Source organism: Colossoma macropomum, unplaced genomic scaffold (genome assembly GCF_904425465.1).
Source record: "Colossoma macropomum unplaced genomic scaffold, Colossoma_macropomum, whole genome shotgun sequence".
Classification (NCBI taxonomy): Eukaryota; Metazoa; Chordata; class Actinopteri; order Characiformes; family Serrasalmidae; genus Colossoma; species Colossoma macropomum.
Window position 1 is genome coordinate 10,220,982 of NW_023494793.1, and position 26,934 is coordinate 10,247,915.

The 26,934-nt window shown below is 40.5% G+C and overlaps 2 protein-coding genes across 2 annotated transcripts in view; both read right to left on the reverse strand.

The window, feature by feature from the left end:
- Positions 1 to 11,100: 11,100 nt before the first annotated feature.
- atoh1a (atonal bHLH transcription factor 1a) lies at positions 11,101 to 11,631 on the reverse strand. Its single transcript, XM_036579714.1, has one exon. The coding sequence runs from the start codon at positions 11,629 to 11,631 to the stop codon at positions 11,101 to 11,103; it is 531 nt and encodes a 176-aa protein (XP_036435607.1).
- Positions 11,632 to 15,826: 4,195 nt separating this feature from the next.
- grid2 (glutamate receptor, ionotropic, delta 2) overlaps positions 15,827 to 26,934 on the reverse strand; it is a 588,027-nt gene continuing 576,919 nt past the window's right edge. Inside the window, exons 15-16 of the mRNA XM_036578447.1 lie at positions 25,706 to 25,946; positions 15,827 to 18,249 (exon numbers count right to left, since the gene is read on the reverse strand). Coding sequence (XP_036434340.1) covers positions 17,821 to 18,249; positions 25,706 to 25,946 — 670 coding nt within the window. The 3' untranslated portion in view covers positions 15,827 to 17,820. The remainder of the gene's footprint in view (positions 18,250 to 25,705; positions 25,947 to 26,934) is intronic.

Consider the following 26,934-nt stretch of genomic DNA (forward strand, 5'->3'; position numbering starts at 1 on the left):
TTACACAGTTATTGTTCTTCTATTTAATGGAGTATTTACAGGATTACCCACCTCGTTCAGTTGGATAATAATTGTATAATACTAATGGTCTCAATCGGACTAGTCTTTTCTGATTAAGGCGTATACATGGACATATTCTATTCCGATTGAGCTACTAGTCGGATGATTAATGGTTGTTAGGCTGCATGTAAAAGTGGCTAAGTTTGAATATTTTTTTTTGTTGCCTAAAACCTATTTGGAAGGTTACTCAGGGTGGAGAGGTACGTGCAGGGCGCTGTAAGGCAAAATAGTCCCCAAAGAAAAGCTATTGTCTCAGATTTCAGTTGTTTCATTGCTATCAACATTACATAAAACCCGTGGGTGGGCGAAGACGTGCATGTACACTGGTGACTTTTGATAGTAAATAAAATGGCTATAATTGCATTGCTGACACCCGACCTCTGGTTCCCATCACCACCACTGTAAAGACATCTGAGTCGGTAAGTTTCTCTACAAATGAACCACTTCACATCAAATCAGGATGATTTTATGTCTCAACAATTGAATTATGCAGAAGGTATGAAAAATTGGTGGATTTCCCCTTCATGGCTTATTGACTAAATGCTTTTGGTCTGTATCATTCCATTCTATTTTCCTGTCAGTGACCTCCTTTAGTTACATTAACTGTACGACAGTCATGAGTCACCTGTACAAAAACTCTTTCAGGACGCTACTCAGCGCAGGTGCTTCAATAGCAGTGACTCAACCTGTGCAGCAATCAGTGCTTCTAGATAGCAATCTAATGTTCTAGGAGTTTATGCAACACCATGAGCGTGTCTTCCGGCACACGTGAGTCAGAGCTCTCTCTCCCTGGCATATCACAGTGACCTGAGACCAGCATTTTTCATGCAAATTTTAACCTTTATCACTGTAATGGAAACCTCTCAACTGATCTCAGAGCAGGGCAGGCAGTAAGCATCCATATATAATATATACAGTGGTGTCCGAAAGTCTGAGACCACTGGCGAAAATGCTTCTGTTTTGCATTCCTTTCTAATTTGATAAATGTTTTTCATTACAAATGATATGATCAGCACAACAATTTGAGTGAATTTTCAAGATTTTCAGTGTGGATTGTATGTAAGAACTGATACCTACATGTTGTTGCTTTCATATCAAAACCTTGTAAATTTTGTTTTACATTTTTTAAACACCAGCTGCTGTTTACATTGTGTGAACATTTCATGATGAATGGAAGTGTTCCAAAAACCTGCAAACAATACTTCCATACATTCAAATGCAGAATGTGTTTTCTTCTTCTGTAAGGTTCCCATTTCAGAGATGCTTCTGTTTGCTAGCAACATTTACAGTATATATTGTACATCTTCACATATATGCCTGATCCTGTATGGGTATGGTATACAGTACTATGCAAAGGCAAATTATAGGCAAACCTATTTATCTCAGCATTTATATATATTAATATATATATATATATATATATATATATATATATATATATATATATATATATATATATGTATGTATATATATATGTATATATATATGTATATATATATATGTGTGTGTGTGTGTGTGTGTGTGTGTGTGTGTTTGCAAACAAGTTCTAACATCAGAATAAATACAAATAAACAAAAATACATTGTGTGTGTGTAAACTCTTAACTAGCCTCAGAAACCGAGTACTTACAGATACCATCCAGTGTCTAGTTTATCTAATCAATCTCTCATTAACCATCAATGACTTCACCTAAGAATAGCTCAGCCAGTTTGCTCTGAAGTTACTGTAGTTACTGACTAATAAGACTTATTATGTAATAAGTCTGAGATTTTAAGTGGTAAATAAAGTCAGTTGCTGCTGATCAAATTTAACAAATCCATACAACAGCTCAAAACCTGTGTTCTTCTAACAGCATTGTTCCAAGCGAGATACTAATAACTTTTTAAAACAAGAAAGTCTTGTTATGTGTTACTGTATTTATGTTTGTAATTATCCTAAACTAATATAGGCAAACACACACACCTGCATTTATTTAATTTTCAAGTAAAATTAATGACAAGTTATTCATTTTTCAGTGACAGGAAAAAATCAGGAAAAAATATATCTAGTAGAAATATATATTAGTAAATTTCTGAGCACTAAGTGAGTCCACCCTTTGTCTTTATCACTGCTTCTATTCTTTTTTAGGAGACTTACTTTCAGTTTTTCAACGAAATCTGCAGGGATATTTTTCCACACCTCCAAAGCTCAAGTTTAAATGTACAGTGATGTTGAGGTCTGGACTCTGGGGTGGTCAGTCCATTGTTCTGAGAACACCAGCAGCTTCTTTTGCTTTACTTGTGAGTTTTGTTCTTTGTCTGTTTGTCTGACAGCTCCACATCCTTTCAGACTCATATTGTTGAGTTGTCTTCTTTCAGTGGAAGGACAGACAGAAGCACCTGTGGATTTTTCAGATCTGACACAAGAGTGGAGCTTGACTTTCTCCTCTCTCTCGAAGATGAAAGCTTGAAGTGCTGTTTATCAGATGGTGACATTTTTTGTGGTCTACCAGGGGTTGCATGGTTGTTAGGCGTCCTTATTTTCTCTGCATTTTTCAATCATTGTTGTTTTTTGGAAACATATGTTTTTCACTTATTTCCTTTTGATCATCTTATATCTCCTCACAAATATCTCCTGACAAATGAATAATTTGTAATTAAGAAATAAATATGTCAGTCTATTGGGACTCTATTGTCCTGTCTGTTGTAAGATGTTACAATTTTAGATAAAATTTTATTCAATTCTACAATGAGGCTTCAGTTCTAGTTGTGAAACTGTGTATTAGTGCATTAGGCTAAATTGCAGGTCATTGAACTCAGTCAAGCTCCTCAGTTTGGGGGGTGAACAGGTGAACCTAGGGGAAAAATGAAAGTGGGCTTAGACATGTACCCCTAATTAGGAGAAAGGGGAGGAGGGTGGGTGGATTGAGGGATGGGAGGGGGTACTGTTGTCTCTGTGCTGGGAGGAAAGCGATACCCTTGTCTCTCCCAGCCTGCCCCACTCCCCTCTGCTCCACCCACGAGATACCTGAGAGTGGGGGTCTCAAGGGACCAGCACCAGGGGAGGCTTTCAGTCGCCGTGAAAGGGGAGCAGAATAAAACAGGAGAGAGAGAGAGAGAGAGAGAGAGAGAGAGAGAGAGAGAACTCCTGACAATATACAGTATCCCTCCCCAGAGTGGGGCTAGCAGGTGAAATATTATCTGCCCAGTGACTGTACAATGGGGGCAGGAGTCTTTAATAGGTGCAGGGCCTTCACAGGTGAGTGGGTGGGACAGGCACTTCTCTCTATTCCTGTTGGAGTTAAATGAGTTCAAGCCTCTGAGCAGTGAGGGAGCAGAGAGGGCTCAGAGCCTCAAAGCGTCCACAGCATCCAGGCTTTCCTGAAGAGAGTGAAACATGTGAATCAGTGGAATGTTTGTATCCAATTTTCTTGAAACAGTTTGTGTTTGTATCCACAAATAATGTGATGAACAAATGACTGCGAGGACACTTTTAGCATACATTTAATATCTATGATCAGATCTAACTGTAGTCTCTATGCAAAAAAGGTATTAAATGTAACAAGTTTATTTCGCCAAACCAACAAACTGAAAAAAAAATAGCAGTCAAAAAACTGCATTAAACAGCATGATAGCTAGCAAAAGTGTGCAGATGTCTTACTGACATCTCGATAGATGTATTTATTTAGAACAGTTTGCAGGGCTTCCCTGCTGAAAAAGAAAAAAAAAAAACAAAAACAAAAAAACACCATAGAAGTGGTTCTGTTGGTTCCTAATGGTTTTGTAATGTGTTTGGGCTTTTTAATGTGTTGATATCACAATGTAAAGGATCCTAACGGTTTAACAGGTGACCAGTGGCTGATTCTTGATGCATTTGATGGTTTCCTAATGGGATCTAAAAGTGTTCTAGGAAACTAGTGGTCTCTGTTGGAAACCAGTAAGCCAATTCTCATTAGAAAGCAAAACCATTAGGTTTTAATCCTAGTGGTTTCTAATGGTCCCTTTTCAGCAGGGTTTATCATACTCTCTTAAAAGTAAAGGGGCCACAAAAGGGTTCTTTGAGTGATGGCAGATTATAACCACTTTTTGGTTCCCTAAAAAATCAGAATTGAAATCTTTTAACATTTTAAACAACCATCACATAATGTAAGTCTTTATAGGACGTCTCTGTCAGTACTGATCTAAGGGTTCCTCCTAGAACCTTTACAATATTTGGGGGTTCTCTCAAGCCGAAAAAAGGTTATTCTCATTCACACATTTCATTTACAAAATGGTCCAATGAACTGTCCATTGAAAAGGGAACCCAACGAACATGTATTTTTGAGAATGCTACTTCCGGTGAGTTTATGTGGTTTAAGCTACCCTTAAACCAGCGCGTGAGCAGCTATAGTGCACTTTGCTGTAGGCCGCGCGCACAAATTCGAAATTCAAAACTCAACGGAAGCTCAGCGGAGCAGCTGGAGCCGATTCAACGGTCATTTGTATCACTACCGGCGAGGAAAATAGACTAACATTAGGTCTTTGTGTAGTTATTCTTATACATATCTTATAATATAATGGGACACGTAATTATTATTATTAGACTCAATGTTATGTTGCTATGTTGATAGTCAACTTTGGCTCATGTTCATTTGTCGTGGTTTAGCATTATTAGCTAGCTAGTTAACTCGTTGTCGGTTTAGTCAGTCAGGTTAGCTTACGCTAGCTAGCTAGGTTTGATCATAGTGAATCAGATTCGCAGTGAAGATAACAGCTGCTATTTTTCTTTAGGGTTTTGGATCTCAGATAATCAGGAATGAGTTCAACAGTTATCAGTCTTCACTTGGTTCAGCTAACTAACAGAAGGTTTGCGTGTTAGAGTGGCTTAAAGGTAAGTAAACCAGCATAAACACTTCAAAAAGAAGTTCTTCAAGGTTTCTTTAGTAAAGGCAACGGTTCTGTTCAAAACTATTACAAGATAAAGTTTGGAACTGCTACAAGCTTGACATTGTAACAATAGAAGAACACTTTTTGGTGGTATATAGAGCCGTTTTTAAAAAGGCTGTATATAGAACCATATACAAGACATTCTTCGTCCATATAGAAACCTATAACCATGCAACACTCTTTGAGTGTTCCTATGTCTATGTAGAACCATTGTCTTTACTAGTAAACCCTTGAAGAACCATCTTTTTTGTGTATTTTTACAATGTCAAAGAAGTTCTGTATACAACCATATACAACACATTCTGACATTCCCCATCAATCTGAAAAACAACCATGCACAGAATCATTTAAACATGAAATAGTTCTGTATAGAACTCGTGGTCCTAAGTAGAACCATTAACTTTACTAAAAAACACTTGAAGAGCCATTTGTATGCAGCCTGTTATCTGTTTTAGGATTGTGTGTGATGTAGTCCCATCCCAGTTCAGCTACAAGATGATTTCTAACTTTTAATGTTTTACTAGTCTGCTGTTAGGCCTATGTAGAGTATAAAATTATATACGCACATACACATAAAACCTATAATTGTGTTCTGATGTTTCAAACAACAATTGGATGAGGTGAAGGTTAAGGCTTGTTAAGAAACAGAGGCCACACAGGACAAAAAATAATATCTAGCAGGAGTATGTATTAACCCTTACATGAATATCCAAATGTTTAAGGGTTTTTTTTTGTACATACAGTATCACCTAAACTTAAAACATGACAGAGCTGTCCATGTTCCCTATGTCAGAGTTTTTTTTTAGTGATTATTATTGTTTGCAGAGGAACTACTGCAGGTTGAGTCCCTTTCAGTCTCTCATAAAAACAATTAAACTGTAACACCAAACTGCTCTTATTCCATCTGTGTGAATGAAAATATGGTAATGCATTGCCTGCTGCTCATCTTCTCAGCATGCGTGTAGATCCCATACTGAAACGATACTGCAAGTAAGTGCATATGCAAGGGTGTTGTCATTTAATTTTTTTTTTCTTTATCCTTGTCCCCAGCACTTTTCAACACAAAGTGCCGCCCATGTGTGAGGTGTAAGACTGGGAAAAGTGCCCACTGCCCTGAGCAGCTCCACAAGGAGTGACCCTCTGCTCCTCAGCTGCACGATCGGCACTCAGCCCTCACACCTCTGAAGGGGGGCAGCATGCCGGACGTAACCCGAGCTGTGAGGAAGCCACCGAAAAGAGTAAATACCCCTACAGTCAAGGTGTTTCCTATACATATACACACACATCCATATCCTCACAAAGAATGTAACTGATGCTCGGAGGCCATTGAGCGCCATTATAATTGACCTCACCATTGTGTGCCTTGTGAATGGGACGGTTACCCAAGAAGCCTCATGTTGGTCTAGGTACATTCGCTTTGAACATTTCGCAGACACAAAAGGGCAGCCAGGGGAGGCACGAAGATGAGAGGACTCGATCGTGCCCTTTCAGTTTCCCTTTGACACTGCGAAGAAAGACAAGTGGACAATGCTGTCTAATAAGCTGTTCATACTCCCTTTATCACATTATATCCTTAGGCCGGGGGCTTATATTTACAGTACAATCAAAGGCTTTGTTGGGCAAAGAGTTGGATCATAATGGTTTTTTTATAGCTGCGTTTACCAGAATGATTTCCGCTTTGATGCAGCCTTGCACGCCTCCTCTAGTCTATCTTGTTAAGAGCATTATATTGTTCGCTCACACAAATGTTCAGAAACATCGCGCCTGGACTTTGGCCAGTTTTGAGCATTATGCGATTTCAGAGAAAAACATGAGCTATACATGGTGAATGCCATACCAGATGTAATAAGGACAGACTGAGAGTTATCTGTTCTACACTGATATGCATCATCGGGGGGATGCAGACAGCAGTTCACAGGAGCTTATGCATTATTCATTGCATTTATTCATCGTCTCGCATGACATTTTCTATTATTTTGCAGGCTTGCTCAGATAATGATCAGTCTAAAAAGGCACCAGAGCTTTTTTACCTCTGTGGTGCATCCACAGGTGCGTGCATGTTGGGGGGGCGGTGAGGTTCCTCAGGCTGCCTGCTATTAAAATTTTATACAGTCTCTTAAAGTTAAGATCCAAATGGTTCTTTTGTGGCTGGAGGAGCCAACTGATGCCTGATGCACCTGCATGTACACGTTCTGGGTTTGGGTAGGTTAACTTGGATGTTTCTGCAGGAGTACATAGAGATAAATGTCTTGTTTCTTCTATTGTCTCACTTCTCACTTATATTTGGAGTGTATCTCAGCCCTCAAAACCATGTTCTCTCTCTCTTTCTCATTCTCTCTCTCTCTCTCTGCTTGTTGCTCAGTCTCACAGCAGATGGAGAGTACGGCCTAGTTTTAGCTTTTGTTCCAAAGTCCCCAGAGAGTCCGAGCCCTTTTTCGGCCTCCTACTCTCCTTATCTCATATGAAATTCAGATACTTTGCTTTGCAACTAGATAAACTACAGCAGTGAATGTACAATCCATTGCCCAATCCCTGACTAAAGAGCACAAATTCTGACACTTTCATTGCAGGAAAAAAAATAAAGACACAAAATATGCAGAACAAATGTCTGTGTATCTGTGTATTCTGCACAAAAAATGGATTGGCATTCTGTAATGCACATTTAATTTGAAATTCAAAGTTGGAAAAAGACAGACAAATTCTCAAAACAATGGTATAAACACAAGTTTATATCATAGTTTATTAGTTTACAATGACATAAACTTCACCTTCTCTTGACGAGTAAAGTTTGCAGAAAGTCCTAAAACATCGCTGTCTGTTAAAAAGTGGTGTTATCTAATACAGGGTGGAATAACAGAAGAGGCTACATGAACTTTAACGTATGAACGTGATATTTAACCTAAGAACTGGTAAAATAGACACCTGTTGATGGCCTTACGGAACAGGTGAATGTGCCGCGCATGCGCAGTGAAGACAGTACGCGTTTGTTTATGTTTTTCTCCAACGCCCTGCTCTCAATATTTAATGAGAGTGAAACCTCAGCGCGCGCAAGCCTCGCAGCTGTTATTACAGCTCCGCTGTTACAACACAACGAGCACGTGCGGGGGAACGAGGACACTTTTTCAGTAAATACAAGAGAAATAATGCACCGAGACGTCAATAACGTTTACAAATAAAAAATTAAAAAAAATAAAATAACACATACAATATGTTTTAATTTATCACACAATAATGTGTTGAAATATTGTAAAACAAACGAAAAACAAACTAGCTAAATGAAAAATGTAGTAAATAAAAAGAAATAAAACTGGAACAACAGCTGTGCATTTTGTTGATTTTTTATATACAAATTGTTGCTTTGTTTAGAATAGAGAGCAGATAAATCATTTGCAATTTAAACGTCTTGTTTCTAAGCTACAGTTACAAAAAAAAGACCAATGAAAAAAGAAATCGACAGAAGTGTTTGGTAATAGTCTTTTGCTACTGTAATGAAGATCCGTTATAGTGACTGTTATCGCTGTGAAAGGCTGTAGTGCAGAAGCGCAGGCTTGTGGTCCTGAAATTTGAGCTGATCAGTGGTTCGAGGGTCGCAGGTATCAGGGCGGCGCAGATGGCCGCGCTCCTACAGAAGATAAAGGTATATGGATAAAAGCTGTAAATAATTGAAGATGGAGAGCGCGTGCATGATATTGCCTTTTATTCTCCGTGTTAATCTGGAGAGGGATCTCAGAGTCAGAGCGCAGCTGATTGGTTCAGAGCTGGGTGGGACACACAACAGCGCTCATCAATAATTTGTAGGCTTTTCCAGTGAAGTGTTTGGAAAATGAGACGGAAAAAAAACTTTGAAAAATTACCAGGCAGTTAGAAAAAATAGTAAAAAAAACAGAAATGTTGAAATCTGAGGAGGAAAACAAAATAAAAAAAACTACAAAAAGAAAACGAAAACAACAAAAAAAACTTTATCTTCGTGCCAAAGTGCCTAAACGCGCTCAGAGTCATCCAGCGCGGCTCGTGCATCTATTGTAAACACGCGTGTATGTGTGTGTGTGAGGGAGCGAGAGAGAGAGAAGGCGCGTGTGTGCCTCGCTCTCTGTATCCGGGTCCTGAGGGAGCGCTGCTCGCGCGGCGTGTTCTGGCGGCTCGCGCGCTCGCCAGCTGCCAGCGCGTGCTGCAGTGAGGACACCCAACACCCCGCGCGCCACGGGGCTCACACACTCACACACAGTGAGCGGCAAAGTGAGCGCGCGCGCGTTTAAGAGCCTTCAGAGCGACATCAGCAGCGCAGAAACACAGTTCAGCTCAGTGCTGTGCATACAGCTCAGCAGCATCTGCAGAGCGAGGAGGAAAAGGCCAGACTTCTAAACTGCTGATATGTACTCCCAAACAACATAAAAAAGAAAAAGATCATAATAATAATAATAATAATAATAATAATAATAATAAAACTACGAAATAACGAACTAAACAAATACAGAAGTCAACGGGCAAGTAGATAAATAAACAAGCGAATAAATTAGCATACTTGCAGTTCGGGGCTTTACGACTTTTTTAAAAACCACAGATAAATAAAGTTTCCTTTTATTTACTTTTTGAGGCAGTTTTTGAACAATCAGAAAACGAACATATGAATCGTACCGAGTTTTCAGGTATTTCAAGAATTATAAAACTAAAACGGTAAACAGTTTCCAATCACACTGCCAGCTTCTGCTCTGCATCTGAAAGTACAGTGCTGAGTACTTTATCCATCAGTGATCATCATGTTTATTCACCTGTCTTATCTGAAGCTGATGTTGAGCATTCGTTGACCTCCTGACAATCATTTCTGCCATTGGGTGTTTGTAAACGATTGTTGATGTTCTTGTTTATCTAACAAGTCTCTACGTACCAATAACAAATGAACGGTTTAGATGAATGGTTTGGATAAATGTTTTTCTGTAAACCATTTATCTCTCCATCCCATCTATTCAGTCCAAATACAATCAGACGTTATTGAGTGCCTACGCTTCCTGTTTTATTCTGCATGTTTGAATGATTTATCTTTAATGAAACTGTTTTATAAGATGAAATGTCTCAATTTATCACAATCAAGTTCAACACGTAGATCATCAGGGTGACACTGATAGAGACCTGCTGTCACCAAGTTATTACAAATTAAATCACGGAACCTAAAAGCACTCCAAAGTCATCCTAACCAGAGAAGAGCAACCATCAACACGCGTATGTTTCAGTTTATATTTTTATTCCAAAATCATTTAAAACATAAAGCATGTGGCAAATTCTCTAATTTCCAAATAAAATAACAAAAATAACAAGTAAAACAAAATGAATAAATAAACCACTTAAGCAGAAGCCAAAAAACAAACAACCTCGCATTGAAATCCATTATTCAAAAGCAACAAATATACAAAACATCTAATGGCTCCTATTAAATATCTTCATCAAATTGGCATTACTAGGCTACGTAAAAACAAAACAAAAAATCCTCCCATTACAAAAAGCGTGTTCCTCAAGCCTATGGCCCGTGTTTAAAGTGCAAGTAAACTTTAGAAGTCGCAGATTCTTTACAGAGCTCAGAAACAAATCATCATCAACCATATTCTACGAAATGCTCACGTAAGCATAACACAAGTCTGTCATATTTATGGAAGACAGTTTTTTTGCATGACTTTAGAGCCCATGGCACTGCTGCGCGATGGCGTGGTGGGGTTTGTGTTTTTTTATTTTGTCAATGTCATGGAAAGGCAAAAAATAATTTCTGTTGGCGAAGGAGTCTTTGAAAACAACAATAACAGCGTATTTAAAAGTCACAAAATTAAGTGTAAAACAGTCACACGGAAACTCGAAGCGGCCTCGTTATGAAAAAGAACGGAGCAACCGTCGTTTTTCGTTTCCCACCCGTATTCCGGCAAGACGCTCCGCTGAGTATGAACCGCCGGCCAGTTGTAGCGAAAGCAGCGGTACACTGCGACCAATCCCAGCGCGAGGGGGCGTGGCTTGTCTCAATACGGGTGGGAAACAGAGACGGCGCGCTTTTCCAAACTCCCGAACTCCAAGCCCCTCGATTGACACGAAAAATGCTGGCCAGTCTCTCTTTCTGCTGTCGTTCATTTCAAAGTGTCTGCTTTAGTGTCTTTCTTCAGAAAGCTCCGTGCCCGAGCGCCCTCAGCTCACTGAGCTCGTCCTCGCTGGGCAGTTCGGCGTGAGCTTCATCAGAGTCGCTGAAGTGGGAGCGCGGGGACAGCTCTCCGTCGCTGCGGCCTGCGCGCGCCTCGTCCTCGCGCCTAAGCGCCGACGGAGGTACCGGCGATGCGCCGGGCGCGTGCAACAGGTCCGCGAGCGCACTGATGTAGATCTGCGCCATCTGCAGAGTCTCGTACTTAGAGAGCTTCTTGTCGTTGTCCAGCGCCGGGATGACGCTGCGCAACTCGTCGAAGGCGTGATTGAGGCCGTGCATGCGCCGCCGCTCGCGCGCATTCGCTGCGATGCGCCGCTGCTTCTGTACAGCCGCAGTGCTGCTGCTCGGCTTGGCCGCGGGAGGGCTTGAAGAGGCGCGGTTTGAGCGCGGCGGGTGGGCGGCGCGTGGCGCAGGCGCGGGGGCAAGCCAGGCGCGCGCCTCGGCGACGTACGGGAGCGCGCTCGCGGCTCCATCCAGCCCGTCTGTGTTCATTCCCGCGCTGATGTCCTTAAACAGTCCTAAAAGTCCAAAGCCGGTGCGTGTTTGTGGCTAGAGTGTATTTGAGGGTGGTGCGTGTATGGGAGTGTGTGTGCGCGTGAGAGAGGGGTGCGTGTGTCTCCTCTTCTCGCACCTGCCGCTCGCGCTCCGTCCACAGGAGGATTTCTTTACTGGTGTCTCAGGGTGACGCGGCCGGTTTAAAAGCGGCACGCGCCTGGGAGCCCCCCTCCTCGAGCCGGTCGCGTGGCGCTTTGACCAATAAGAGCGCGCGGGGCAGGCGCGTGTGGGCGGCCAATGAGAAGGCGAGAGGGGCGAGTGCGCGTAAAAGCGGGTTTGTAAAACCTGTTTAAGCAAAGCGGGGGTGTCACACACGCACAGGAATGTGAGAGAGCAAGCAGAGCGACACACACACATAAACTGTACAAAAGTGCGTGTGTGTTTGCATGTGAGAGTGAAAAGAAGTGTGTGACTGTATGCTGTACAGGTGTGTGTATGTGTGTGTGTGTGTTTGTGTGTCTAAAGGCGCTCACAGTGTTGAATGGAGGCTGTAGGAGTCATTGCAGTGCTGAAGCGTGGAATGGAGTCACTGCCGCGGAAGTGTCCAGTGGAGGCTGTATGAGTCACTGCCCTGCTGAAGTATCCAGTGGAGGCTGTATGAGTCACTGCAGTGCTGAAGTGTTGACTGGAAACTGTATGAGTCGCTGTAGTGCTGAAGTGTTGAGTGGAGGCTGTACGAGTCACTGCATTATACGTTATATGTTGAGTGGACGCTGTATGAGTCACTGCAGTGCTGAAGTGTAGAATGGAGGCTGTAGGAGTCACTGCAGTGCTGAAGCATCCATTGGAGGCTGTATGAGTCACTGCAGTGCTGAAGTGTTGACTGGAAACTGTATGAGTCGCTGTAGTGCTGAAGTGTTAAGTGGAGGCTGTACGAGTCACTGCATTATACGTTATATGTTGAGTGGATGCTGTATGAGTCACTGCAGTGCTGAAGTGTAGAATGGAGGCTGTAGGAGTCACTGCAGTGCTGAAGCATCCAGTGGAGGCTGTATGAGTCACTGCAGTGCTGAAGTGTTGAATGGAGGCTGTATAAGTCACTGCAGTGCTAAAGCATTGAGTGGAGGCTGTACAAGTCACTGAAGAGCTGAAGTGTTGAGTGGTGGCTGTATGAGTCACTGCAGTGCTAAAGCATTGAGTGGAGGCTGTATGAGTCACTGCAGTGCTGAAGTGCTGAGTGAAGGCTGTACAAGTCGCTGCAGTGCTAAAGCATTGAGTGGAGGCTGTATGAGTCACTGCAGTGCTGAAGTGCTGAGTGAAGGCTGTACAAGTCGCTGTAGTGCTGAAGTGTTGAGTGGAGGCTGTATGAGTCACTGCAGTGCTGAAGTGTTGAGTGGAGGCTGTATGAGTCACTGCAGTGCTGAAGTGTTGAGTGGAGGCTGTATGAGTCACTGCAGTGCTGAAGTGTCCAGTGTTCAGATGCTTTTAAAGCTCTCATTTTATGATTCCTCAAACCTCCACTTTACTCTTTCACCTCCATCAGACTTTGAGAAGTTTAAAATGAACTGCAATAAATTATATTTTGTAGCATATGAGGAAAAGGGACACTTTCGGAACAGTATTATTATTATTATTATTGTTAGTAGTAGTAGTAGTATTTTTACATACCTCAAAGAAAGACTAGTTGGTGTTAATTTTATTTATTTTTTAATTTGCATTATTTTAAAATACTTCCTATTATACAATAACAAAAATGAATGAATGCAATTTAATGTGTAAAGATGTATAAAGATCTGCACTATTTACTATTTATGTATTTATTTGTAAAGCCTCCATGCTGAGAGATGGACGTTGGATTTTGTTGAGTCTTTATACTCGAATAATAATAATAATAATAATAATAAAAACATTGATGTTGCTTTATTTTTGCTGTTATAATAATAACAATAATAATAATCATTACTATTAGCATTTAAGTTAATTAATCATTTAATTATTATTGTTTTTATGTTAATAGTAATACTACTACTATTATTATTATTATTATTATTATTATTATTGAGACTATGCTTAATAATCTTACTTGAAGAACACGCTGAAAGACTTTTTAGCATAAATCAATCGATATATGAACGAATAAATAAAGTGACATTTCTTCTTTTGCTGTTGACGTTGTTTCTTCTGCTTATTCCACTGCGTCATATTAAACAAGACTAAAATCCTGACTCCGCAAGAGCGAAATGATTATATGTTTTCAGGTTTCTGTTTATGCTAAGATTAAATAATAATGCTGTTAAGATGAACTCGCGGAGTCGTCGTTTCCTCGTTTCTGCCCCTAAAAGGCCGCGAACGCTCCTCCATTTATTCATGAGTCTGAGAGCTGTGCTAGCGCTCTGGCGCCTGAGCGCAGTCCAACTGGAGCCCCATCCAGTCAGCCTGCGCGGACTGCAGGAGTTTCCTAAAGCAAACAACAGGTTGGATATTGTTGCTGTCCTTTATTAAAGTGTCCCAAACACAAAGGCGACTCTCTGTTCCATTGGACACGCCTGGGGAGCCTTTGGAAAGTGGGCACAGAGTGAATCTCCACGGGGCTTCAGCGCGGTGGAGTCTGCAGGCTGCCCGTTTCATTCCTGTCTCCTGGGAAACACACAGATATGGAGGAGCGCGATAAAGGAGCTTTATATTACCTACAGTGACAACAACAACAACAACAATATAAGCACAACAACAATAAATTAATAATGATTATAACCACTGCAGTGTATCTAATAGACTAATTGATTAGGAGATATCCATCTGAAGCAAAAGAGACTCACCTCGTCGTTTGAAGGAGTTCATGTCTGTGAGCTTTTAAAAATTGAAAGTGCTGATTTTCTTCCTGAAATTTGCACGTTGTTCAAATAGAAAGAAACTGAAATCGTGCTGGGTGCACAGGTGTCTGTCTGTCTGCCTCAGGCAGCAGGAAAACAGTCGCAGTGCTCAGGGGATTACAGGCGACATCCAGTGGACAGTGAGAGCGTTTACACCAGTGCAAATAATACTTAAAACGCCAAGAATATTTATTACAATACCAGAAGCAGACAAAGAAGAAGAAGTAGTAGAAGACGAAATCGTTCTCCAAAGTTGAAAAGCCCATGGAGGTATAAGAAAGAACTAAAAGTTGTACTATTAATGGAAGGAAGATTTTAAGATCTATTAAAATAACCAATACAACTTAAAAAAGCAATTTATTTATTTTATTTATAAACATAAATGATAAGTCCATAATCTTGAATAGTCATAAAACAAGCTGATTAGTTTGAATAATATGACCATAAGGGGCATGTTATTAATACACTTTTCAGTAACAGGCCGTAATAAACAGCAGCTTAATCATTATCTAGTAGTTCGTTGATTATTGTTAGATATTGATATATGAAATTGATACAATTATTAATGATTGTTATTTGATACTCAGAAATGATCTAACTTTAATATCAAGAATTTATTTAGTAGCATAAAAATAATGAATAATAATTATGAATGAACCACCTATGTCTAGCATTGAATGATTATTTACTATCTTACTACCATGTGATAAACTTCCTGAATGCTTAGGTAATCATTATTAAGTGGTTATAAATTAATAAACTTTAATTGGTCCCCTATTATAAAGTCTTTAATTATTTGGGAGTCACCAAGTAAAAGGTTAATAATTAAAATAGTGGCACTTACTGATGCACAAGTAACAACTATATACTCATCAACTATTATTAACAAAGTATTAAATAGTGATTAGGTTGCTATTTATAGGAGCCTGTTATATATAAAGTGTTATCCTAAAAGATAGTCATATATTCATATAAGCATGCTGATCCAAGAACTTGGCCTTTTGAAGCATGTGGGATGAGACTGGTGGGGCAGCCTTGGCTCTTCTCTACTCACTCAAGCATGATGTGATCTGCTGCTGTGCTATTCTGTGTGTCTCTGAGGGCATGACGTCTGGTGCACACGGTCAATGATCAGCCAAAACATTTTGTCCAAGGTACCTGTGGCGTGTTTAAAACTTGTTGCATAGAAATTTGTGAATCTCTGCATAGCTAAAAGTGAGTAAAAAGCAAGAACAAAGAGGACATCACAACTCATACTAAAAATACCAAAGCCTAAACCAGGCCTAAATTAAGTCTTCTGATACAGCAAAGACAACTAAACCCACTGTAGAAAACATGTTTATTAGACAAATTATACACAGAAAGCTTTGCCACTTGTAACAGAGGCCTCAGTTTGTTCCATTTGAATAATATGCAACACATACAACAAAATAGGCCTATATTAAATACTGTACATTATAATCAGTCGAAAATGATCAAGTAAATCCTGTACATACTATGTAAGAAATTAAAAATGTTACAGGCTTAGCAAGTTGTACATGCTTTTTTTGTATGGAAAATAACTTGCCTTCATAAATCCAGAACTCAACATGAAATGAAGCCAAAATCTGAACGCCTCACCAACTGAGGGACTGTGGAGAACTCAATTAGTGCAATGGTGTCTAACGCGATGCTCGGCTTTTTATGTTAAACTCTATATCTTCTCTTTAATCCAACCAAAAAATTATCTCCATGTAAAATATACATTTTAACGTCTTCTCATTTATACTAAATAAAAATCTTGAAATTGATACTAAACAAAAATTGTTCCTATTGTCATTCAGTAGCCATAGCTTAAGAAAAGTACATCTAGAATGCTGTCGTCAAAAAACACTGTTGCTGTTCTCTACACACGACGTTTGGCGAATTAGTCTGAGGATAACAAAACTGAAAGCTCATTCTAAACAACTAACATTAGTAATATTAATACAGTGTTAGTGAAAACTGTTCGGATGTTTTTTTTTTGTATTTTTCTCTTTAAACTTCTCAAAATGTGTCTTTTTAACCTGTCATCACACTTTGATGGCCTTGTTTTAACAATTAGCACTTAAAAAAAAGTTAGATAAATATTACCCCTTAACATTTATGAAACAAAATAGAAAGTTATTTCAAAGAATTCCCCCCAAAGTAGCCGCTGCGTCTGCTCTTTCGGGATGGCCTGCTGTAGGTTTGAGGACGCATGGCGAAAGATTAAAAAGAGCCCTCCATCTAAGGCTTGTGTCGAGAATCCCTTTTGAAAGTTTGAAAGCTCTTTCTCTTCTTGACCTCCGAAAGCTGCGGCGCATATTAGCCATAAGCTGGTGGTCCACGCAATGAGGCTATTGTACAAAATGTAGATGGTCAAATCCAGGCATACAGCTGCGAAAGAGGAAAAACAAAAAAGCTTTCCATGACTGAATGATGCAAACCAGTGTAAGATGATGGCACTGAAGCAATTTCAAAACTTATATAAGTAAATAAAAAAAAACAAGAAAGAAACAACAGACAGCACTGATCATTTTTTTTTCTTGTTTAAACTTTCTGACCAGACACATTCCACACATTTTAAGATTTGTTATACTTCAAACAAAGTCAGTAAAACACATTTAGAAGCCTTAGCTGCATCCCCTCCTTCTACACTTGGACTTGTCAATGTGTTTTGTTTTGATTCAGTCTTTCTCTTATACAGAGTGTCCCATGTGTGTATGAAGGAGCCCGGTGGGTGCAGTGCCATTGGTCACAGCTCACTGTTAAAAGATGCCATTAACCAAGCTCCCAGTCCAGTGTGAACTGAGAATTAAGTTAGACGAGGCTTCTTGAACAAGCCTCAAGTTATTGCGGGTCTGTAGGTCACTCTGCAAAGTGCAGTGATTTTTTTTCTCTCTCATTTTGTCCAGAAACAAAACAAAAAAATAATGTAAACATCCCATGGTTGTAAGGTTCATATAAGTCTTTTTCTTTTTAAGTTCTCTCCAAACACTCAAACTTCAAATGTGGATAAAAACAAAAAATGAAAGTTAAAGTCATCTTTGTTCACATTGAGAGATCTCCAACTGACCACAACGACAAGAAAGAAACCAAACACCTTCCTCATCCTCAACAGGGAGGTGAATTCAGGCAGGACCAGTGCCCCCAACACTTCTGCCAGCCGGAAAAAGTGAAAAAAAAAGAAACAATGTGAAAAAGGAAGGGACGACTGAAAAAAAGACTGGTATTTACATATATGTATTCTCTTTTGTGTGTTTTTATTTTTTTGTTGTATTTTTTGTCTCCATTCTTCTGAGGTCCTGGTGGTCTTTTATATGGAGGTGCCCCTGTCTGGGTCATTGCCGTAGCTGAAGCTGGGTGCTGGTGTGGGCTGGTAAGGGATGCTGGACATGGTCTTGATGGGACTGCGGAAGAAGCCGCCATTAGGCGCCCGCTGGCGGAAGGGCCCAGCACCCCGCTGATCTGGCACGGCCCCGTAGGCGAAACCGGCGGCTGCTTTGGCCGACAGGCTGCGGCTCAGCGTCTGGATCTGCTCGGGGATGAAGGTGGTGGTGGTGATGTGAGTGTTGCGGAAGTCACTGATCTGCTCCAGCGCCTGCCGGGCGGCTGGCAGCGAGTCCATGTCCAGGGGTGTCAAGTCGATGGAGGAGGCAGAGAACTGCTTGTGGGGGCTCTCGTCCTCTGTGCACAGGCTGTTGACCCGCCGGTGGAGGTGCTCCAGGTCAATCTCCTTGTCGTCCTGTTTGGGGAGGGAGGGGGTTGGAAAGGTAGGAGTAGTGGAGCAGGGAAGGGGGCAGGGGGTTGGGAGTCAGAGGAGGAAATAAGGAGAGAGAGAAAGAAAGACAGAAGAGGAGGAGGGGTGAGGGTTGTTACAGGAGCAGAAGAGGACAGAAGAGGTAACGGGTATAAAGTGAGGAGAGTGGGGAAAGTGTGCGATCATAAGAGAAGAAACAGAGGAGGATGGGTTAGTGTGGCATGGAAGCAGCGTGGTTAGCCAACAGGGAGAAAGGAGGGAGTGAGAGGATGGGTTTAGTACAGGTGGAGCAAGTAAAGGTTGCATGGATGAGGAGTTACCAAGATTCAAGTTGGGAAGGAAATTGCAATAGATTAGGTGGGAATTGAAACAGGAGGAGTTAAGTAGTGAAATGGAGTTGTAGTCAAGTTTGTGATTGCAGCGTGAGCAGCATGAACAAATGAGGATGGGAAGAGAGGCACAAAAAAATGATAAATGCTGAGCTGTAGTAAGGAAGGTATATGGACATGTTTCTATATAAGGGGCAAGTAACACTGCTTTATAGTATTGTCCTAATTCCTAGCTGCACACTCAGAGACTGAGCACATTACTACACTACTACACTCTTAAAAATAAAGGTTCCTATATGGTTTTTCACTTGGATGTACAGTTTTGACAAAAAAAAATAAACATTTAAGTAGGGGAGAATATTTTTACATTATATGGAGGTTCTTTCAATTTTAAAAACAGTTCTTCACACAAGCACATCTCATTTATATAAAGAGCCATCTAGTGAAAGTTTCTTTAGGGCAGTGGTTCCCAAACCAGCCCTCAGGGCCCACAGGTGCTACAGACTTTTGCTCTGTTCCATCTTGGGCTCCCTGAGGAGCGGTTTGGGAACCACTGCTTTAGTATCTTCTATAGCAATATTTCTTAATCCTGCTCCTGGCGACTCACAGCATTGCAGTTTCATATTCCCTGCCTGAGCCCACCTGATCCTGCTCATGGAGGGCTCCATAATCAGTTGATGAGCTTGCAACAAGGAATACTTGAAATGTGCAGTGCTGTGGGTCACCAGGAGCAGGATTAAGAAGCATTGTGCTATAGAATCTTTCCAAAGAACCCTTCTTTGGTTCTTCACCTACCAAAGCACCTGTATTTTTAAAAGTGTGCACCACAGAAATATGAATACAATGCTTTATAATATTCCTACTGTTAAAACTTGTGTTGGGTGGAGAATTATAGCTATTGTAGAATTATGGCCTAGGTAACAGCATTGTCTGCTTTTTCTCCTAGTCATATTTAACATTCACACTCACAGGATGCTGGCCTTTCTGAGGGGCTGCAGTGGACCTAGAGGGCAGAATGGCTTCCTGTTTGTGAAGAGTTTCAAGTGCAATCCTAGGACTTTGTCCAGCAGTGGCAGCCAAACAGACCCTGAGTATAGGGAGGGGGAGAGGTGGGCCTGGCTGGGCTTGGGTTGGAATTCCACTGTAAGCCTCATACTTCCAAGTTGTGCAGGGCAAAGTGTGGGAGACTTGTGGGTACCTGATCTCAAAGAGCAACGGGCTTTGTACAATGGGCAATGGGCTTTATACAGTGGAAAAAAAGTGAGTAAGAGAAGATCCAATGAGTCATCACACTTCAAAGCGATAGTTTGGTGAGAATACACAATTTTCCCCATACCTCAAAAGTAGCTGATTAGCCAAGACATGTTTTGTTGCCAAAAACCACTTAAATCCAGACAAAATTTAGCCTACTAAAGATGGCTACTACTGTTCTTAGCTATGCAAAATGTCACGCAGTGTCGGGAATGTCATAAGCAAATCTTTTTGAGATTACTTATCCTAATGTGATTCGAGGCAAGGGTCTGATGATTTTTGCACAAAGCTAATTGTTGCATGTAAGCTTCTATCACTTGTAAGCTTCATTAGACTAGTCGCTCAAGTGCAAAATTAAGGAAGTAAACTTCAGACATCAAACATGTCTTGGCTTACTGTATATTTTTGGGGAAAGGGGGAAATTGTAAATTCGATTTTTCCCTAAAATATCCCTTTAAGTGTGAGTGTGTGTAGAGGAAGATTATAAGGGATCAATGAAAGCTTCAGTTTAGATATGAATCCAAGCACTGGATGCTTTTGCGTTTTGCTTTTGAAAGAACCGATTTCTTTAGACTCCTGATTAAAAATTAGCACAGATTGGTTTTAAAAATAATCTCATAATAATCTCAAAATATATTAAATCTCACACATACACACACCAATTTAAAAACTTATTTATAAACACTATAAATCCTTTCTCAAGTGTATTTGTTGACATGATTATATCTCTTTTTTGCTTCTTCTGACAGAAATCAATACACTTCTCGAGGTCAGAGAATTGATTAGCACAGAAGATTCAGTAGAGGATTGAGTAGTGTTCAGTAACCTTGATCATAAGTGAACCATTAAGTACCAAAAATTTTTACGGCTTTTATGTATTTATTGTTTTGTATTTTTGCACTGCTGTATTTATCTGAGGTGTATGTAAGACAGACTGTTGGTCAATTCATTGAACAATGTATTTGTGACTTGTTTAGGGGGTATGTTCCACAACCTACGTGTGCTGGAGGCTTGCTGAATGAAGAAAGAGGGCCGCTCAGTGTTGGCAGAAGACAGTTCGCGATGGGATGGCGAACGTGTGGCGCAGGGTGGAGTCCAGAGGTGTGGCGCAGCATGCAGGCGACAGGTGATTGGATGAGGGCCTGAGCGTGAGTGAGATGTCACTCTGTGGCTCGTGGCACGGCTCGTCCTGTCTGACAGACGGCCCGTCAGCCTGTGTCTGCACAGCCACAAGCCAGTCCACGAGCCGCAGGAGGACAGAGGGATGGAGACAGACGGATGCACGGGCGAGCAGACAGACGGACGGATGGAGCAGGCAAATGAGAAACGAGAAAGAGGTTGTTTGAGAGAGGTGGGGGAATGAGTAGAGAAAGACAAACAAACAAATAGTCAGCACACAGATTTGGCTTTTTTTGTTCTTTGCTAAGTCCAACGAGCCAGATACCTGGAAAGGTGAGATGGTAAAAATGGCATTTTTTCATTTCTCTCCCTCGCCCGCTTTAACCCTTCAACACAGAGTACTTATCTACAAAACAAAACAAAAATAAAAAACAAAAACAAATAAAAGAATGCCGTTGTTTCAGCCGGAGACAGTAAATCTCACATGACTTTTTTTGGCTTTTTCTGACAGAAATCACACATTTCTTGAGGTCAGAATAATGGTCAACACAGAAGATTGTGTGGCGTTCAGCAACCTTTGCAATTTGGAAACCCTTTTTAAGTTCACAAAAAAAAATTACTTTTACTTTTCAGAAAAGGCCTTTGATTGAAAAAGAAAGAGTAGAGAAACTGGTCCCTTAACCCCTTCAACTGTGAGCTTATTACTCAGCTAAGACTTGAAATGAAAATGAAATGTGGACGTTACACTTAGTCTGGCAATTTAAGGGGTTAAATAAGCTGACCATGATCACAGTAATGTTCTAAAAATTCTTAGAGGCAATGCTGGACTCCACATAATCGTAACAGCAATGACACAGCAGACATTCGAGGTGAAGGGACAGTCTTTTTTGTTGTTGCATTTTCATTTTTTTTTTTGTCAGGCACATGAAGAGGACACAGCTTGGCCAGTGGCATAGCTTGCTCATCACACCGTGCGTTCTCCGGTTTTGTGGATCCAATTGACCGTCTCTCCCCTCACTACTGGCAGGTGGCGCTCTGAGAAAAACATGGCTTGTTCAAGGGAGGCAGAATGTGCTTTGATGATTTGTCATATCCAATCAACTCACACCAAGAGAGAGGGACGGCCAAGAGATCACAGAAAAGCAGAGAGAGAGGAAACAGGGACAGGCTAACACCATGACATATGCAGGCTATGTGTGTGTGTGTGTGTGTGCGCATGTTAAGAGACAGAGACACAAACACAAAAATTCGTTCTACTGTTTTGGTGTTAGTACAGGTGTCAAGAGTTATTATAGCAGGAAACAACGAAAGCTGTCAGGATGGGTTAGGAATGTACGAAAGCCCATTCCCACCAAAAAGAGGAGAAAAATGTGTTTTGTTCTGTTTGAGGCAACCATAGGTCAAAACATTGGCAAAACATTGATAAATATCCTGAACTAATGACTTATTTTCTCGAAATACTGACTAAATATCTCAAAAAAATAACTATTTTCTCAAAATACTGACTTAGTTTAATTCTTAGCATTTAAAAATAATGACTTGTTTCCTCAAACTATTAACTTAGTGTCTTGAAATTATGATTTAGTTTGTAAAAATACTGACTAAATATCTTGAATTAGTGACTAGCTTTGATGAAATACTAAGCTGAAATAATGAGTTATTTAATTCCAAGAAAATAAGGGTTTTAGGATAAAAAGTAATTATTATGATATACTAAGTCAGTATTTTTAGAAAATAAACCATTATTTTCAGATACAACATAAACATTTTGTCATACTGCTGTCAGAAACAGAGGAGAAGAAAAATCAGTAATTTTATTCTCCACTGCCTGGAAGGAATAGGCTTCCACAGAGAGAGAGTGTTTAGATGCAAAGGCACGCCACTTAGAAGTTAAGGTGTTACATTATGCCCATGAAAAAAAACTGATGTATACAATGGAAAATGAGAGTTTAAAAAATGATGAAATAAGTCTAAGCAAATACTTGACACATTACTGATGTCCTTAGTGTGACGGTAACAGCAACGCCATGACAATGTGTTAGAAATGGGCTTTTATCTTAGCTTTTATCTTTTGCCGTCTGCCAATCAGTTCGCTGCTAATATTAAAACCGATTGATCATTCGAGTGTGAGTGGTGAGCTCAGCTGTGTGTCCTTGCGGGTGTGTGTGTGTGTGTTTTGCCTGTCAGTGAGCCCTGACAAGCTTCAAGTGTGATGGAACCTTCTGGAAGAGCGCACTGAAGAATGGAGCCGCCTCAACGTGATCACGCCGCAGGAGCAGAGAGGAGGTTCAAGTGTGACAGTCGACCTTCTGAAAGCCACTTTAGAAATCCTCACAAGAAATCAGCTTCCATTTCACCTTATGCTGATAATCATATCAAAGACTGCTATTAATTACCTTTAAAGCACCATATGCTTATGCGTACACTTCACAATAATTAGAGCATGCACGGTCCTTTTGCCAGAAAAGGTACTCTAAATATTTTAGCCATACACTTGTAAATAAATGTACACAGCCAGTACGTGAGCTGTGAACATATGAGAGTGAGATGAATATGATTTTTGTCAGTATGCTGTCCTTCCTCCAAGAACCAAGGAGACACAATAAATATATCTCCAGCCGGTATGCTTACTTTAAAAGGCCACTGAAAAGAGATACAGTTGGGTCCAGAGTCTGAGACCATATCGATAACGAAACCTGGAAATAAACAACAGAAAGTTTTAAGAATTTTGGAATTTTTTTTTGAAAAAAAAGTTATGACTAGTAAATTGAAGGAGACACTGACCATGTTAGGGCATTTGTACAAAAAAGACAGATTTTTTTAGTCCTTTCTCTTCTATTGACGCTGTCATGTTCAGACAACTCTAAGGTGGATTTGATCTACTTATCAGAGGTTTTTGCAGAAATGTTTGCAGTCCATGTCAGCTTGAGTGCACACTCTCAATAAAGTAAAAGAGGGACAAACCAAACACCAAGAAATTCTGAAACTTATGTAGGTATTTTGAAACATTCTACTTTTCGCTTAAATTGTTATGCTGATAATATAATTAGTAGTATAAAATTTAGTTTTAAATTACAAAAGAAGGCAAAATAGAAGCATTTTCACTGTCAGCCTAAGACTTTTGGACCCCAAGTCAGGAAATATTTCAGGAAACCATCATCTACTATATCATACTGTGTAAGTGTCAAATACTACAGTATCATATAGTATACAGTATCTTATACAACCATACTTCATGTATTTTGGGATCCAAGCACCAAACGTGCTCTGTTGTATTCTATTGTTTTTTTAAGATTTTATTTATTTATTTATTTATTAATTTATTTAAACATGAAACTTTTGTATCTTCAAATTCATTATCTGATGCACCCTAGCCACTCCAACTGCTCTGTGCCTATGGAGTGGTCAGTGGGTCAGTGGCCTGAGGACAGAGCCATAACAGAGATGGCGGGAGGGGGGCTGCTCCAGCCATTGCTGTGTGTGGTGGGGTGGTGTGCAGCCTGCTGCTTCTGCTGGCAGATGAAAGCTGTTAGGAAGGCAGGGGAGAGGGCGGCTCAAGGCTGGACCCAAACCCTGCTCACTGATCAAAAAGCAGTCTGTAGGGTGAGCTGTTGTTTTTTTCATTCTTTACACCTTTGTTTTTTATCTAGAACCGTGAACAAAAAGTGTTTGCATGCACTGCCTGTGGTGTGGGGGGCCTCTATGGCTAGGCTCATTCGGATGCCATGGCAGACGAGTGAGGTAAGTGTATGGGAAGGGACTTGGACTTGATGGACGTGAGCAGTTTGCATTGTATTGAGTGGGTTGTAGTAAAGTATTGACTGGAAGAGACAAACACCTGCAACCTGACATCTGAGAGGGTGATGAGGAGCCATTAGGGTTAAATCATTCTGTCAGACAGAAGCAGTTCAGGTGTTGTGGGCTTTTAACAGCAGAAGTCTTTTCCCCTGTCTTGTACACTACTTCAATTTGGATTAATTGGCCTGCAGTTGATGTTATGGTATGAAGTGGACAGTGTAGCAAAATGGATCCTGTCATTTAGAGCATCCAAATGTTCCCATTTGGAGTGAGACAGTTTCATCTTAATTGCTAAACCTGAGCTGCCAAAAAGCGGAATTACATTCCATTTGTTGTTGCCAATTAATTTTCCTAAGCATTAACAAGCAATACACAAAATAAGGACTATCTGAGGCTGGGCGAAATATTAAAACGGTCTTCCAGTTGCTGCTTCATTTTATTCAATATCCTTGCTACTTTCCTTTGATAGGAATGATCAATATTAGATTATTATGCAACACTAGTAAGGACATTGATTTCATAACACCTTTTAAGAGATTTTAACAACATAGCTCCATTATGGCCAGTATATCTTTGGCAATTGCCTGTTTTTGTCTTTGAAGAGTCTATGTTTATGTCTCTGTCTTGAGTCTTGAGATAAGCGTGCCCTCAGAAAGATTTGTGTGCTCTTTGTTAGCCTGGCTGTCTCAGACTTCATCTTTTTGGCCAGTTCACTGTGTTACTTCTATATTAGAGAGGCCATTAAATGCACCCCCTTTGCTGACACTAAACAATGGAAACAAAATTTAATTCAGCTAAGAGCTGTGCTAAATTCTAGAGAGGTTTAAAGTTTTAAAGCATATTTGTCCCATTAGAGTGATCACCTCCTTTGCTAAGTGTTTTTTTGTGACCTTCATCAACCAACCCACCAGCTCTGGTGAAGCTCTGCCCCTTAGGATTCTCACCTCCTTGGAGGGCACTCTGGAGCCCTTCCGCCTTGTCCACCAGGTCTCCACGGTAGCGATGAGGCAGGACAGCACCACGCCTGCTGCCAGCACAAAGAACACACCAGCAAAGCTATGGATGTCCAAGGCACTGCCACTTTTCTTGGTGCCTACAGCCGAGTACAGGTCACACGGGCTGTCTCTGGGCCACCACTTCAGCTTCAGGATGTCCATATCCCCATTCTGCTGCAGTTCCAAGATCCTGAACATAGAACATGAGATATACACACTGTATTTGGAAATGGTTCCTTCAGAACTAGTGTTGCACAATCTATGGAAATTCTGATGCTTGTTCAGTACTACAAGGTGGTAAACAATTCAGTTCTCTAACTTGCAGTACTTTAAATTCTTTATTTAAATAGGCTCACATCACATGATACTGACCTTGTATTCTTGCTGTAAATTCAGATTGCACATTACATGGTCATTTGTGTATCTAAAACATTTAAGTCAAAAGTTTTATTATGCTTCCAAAAACAATCGTGTTTTGTATTGATTAAAAGACACTGAATTCAAAAAGCAAGGATGTTAAATCAGATGGAACAATTAGACTATTTTTATGTTCTGGGTTTTCCAACAATTTAGAGTGTTTTTAATATTTTTGCCATAGTATTGTTTTGATGTCAGACACTGTGATATTATAATTGGTATCAGTATCAAAGACAAAATTCCTGTATTGTCGCATCCCTAGTCAGAACACGGAGCTCACGGCTGTGTGCTTCAGTGAGCTGACTGAATCTGACCATTTAGTGAAATGATGCAGAGGTTATAACCACATTAAAGATTCATGGTTGAAACAAGTAACTAGAGACTCTATGGTTCAATAAGTAGATACAAGTAAGCCAATAAAAGAGAAACATATAGCCTACATTACATTGCAGCTGCCTATATAAGTATTGACATGTCTTTTCTGAGGTTGTAATGTGTGACTCAAACCAGCCTCCAGAGGTTTCTGCGCTATCCTATAATCCACTGTTTATGTTCTCTCCAGTGGCATCTGTTGCTGCAGTGGCTGAATTTCCACTCCACTTGCCAACACTAGAGGGCAGTGTCTGCTCAGAAATAAAAGCAGGTGACAGCATTCTGTCTTCTGCGCCAATCATAAAAAATGAGTGTGTTTTTAATGTAGAGGGGAATAGTTTGCAATAACGCCAGTCCAGCAACTGGATATGAATGATGATGAAAACTCA

Bases quoted from the DNA above. Each gene is read 5' to 3' on its own strand.
- atoh1a (XM_036579714.1), bottom strand. From the start codon at position 11,631: ATGAACACAGACGGGCTGGATGGAGCCGCGAGCGCGCTCCCGTACGTC.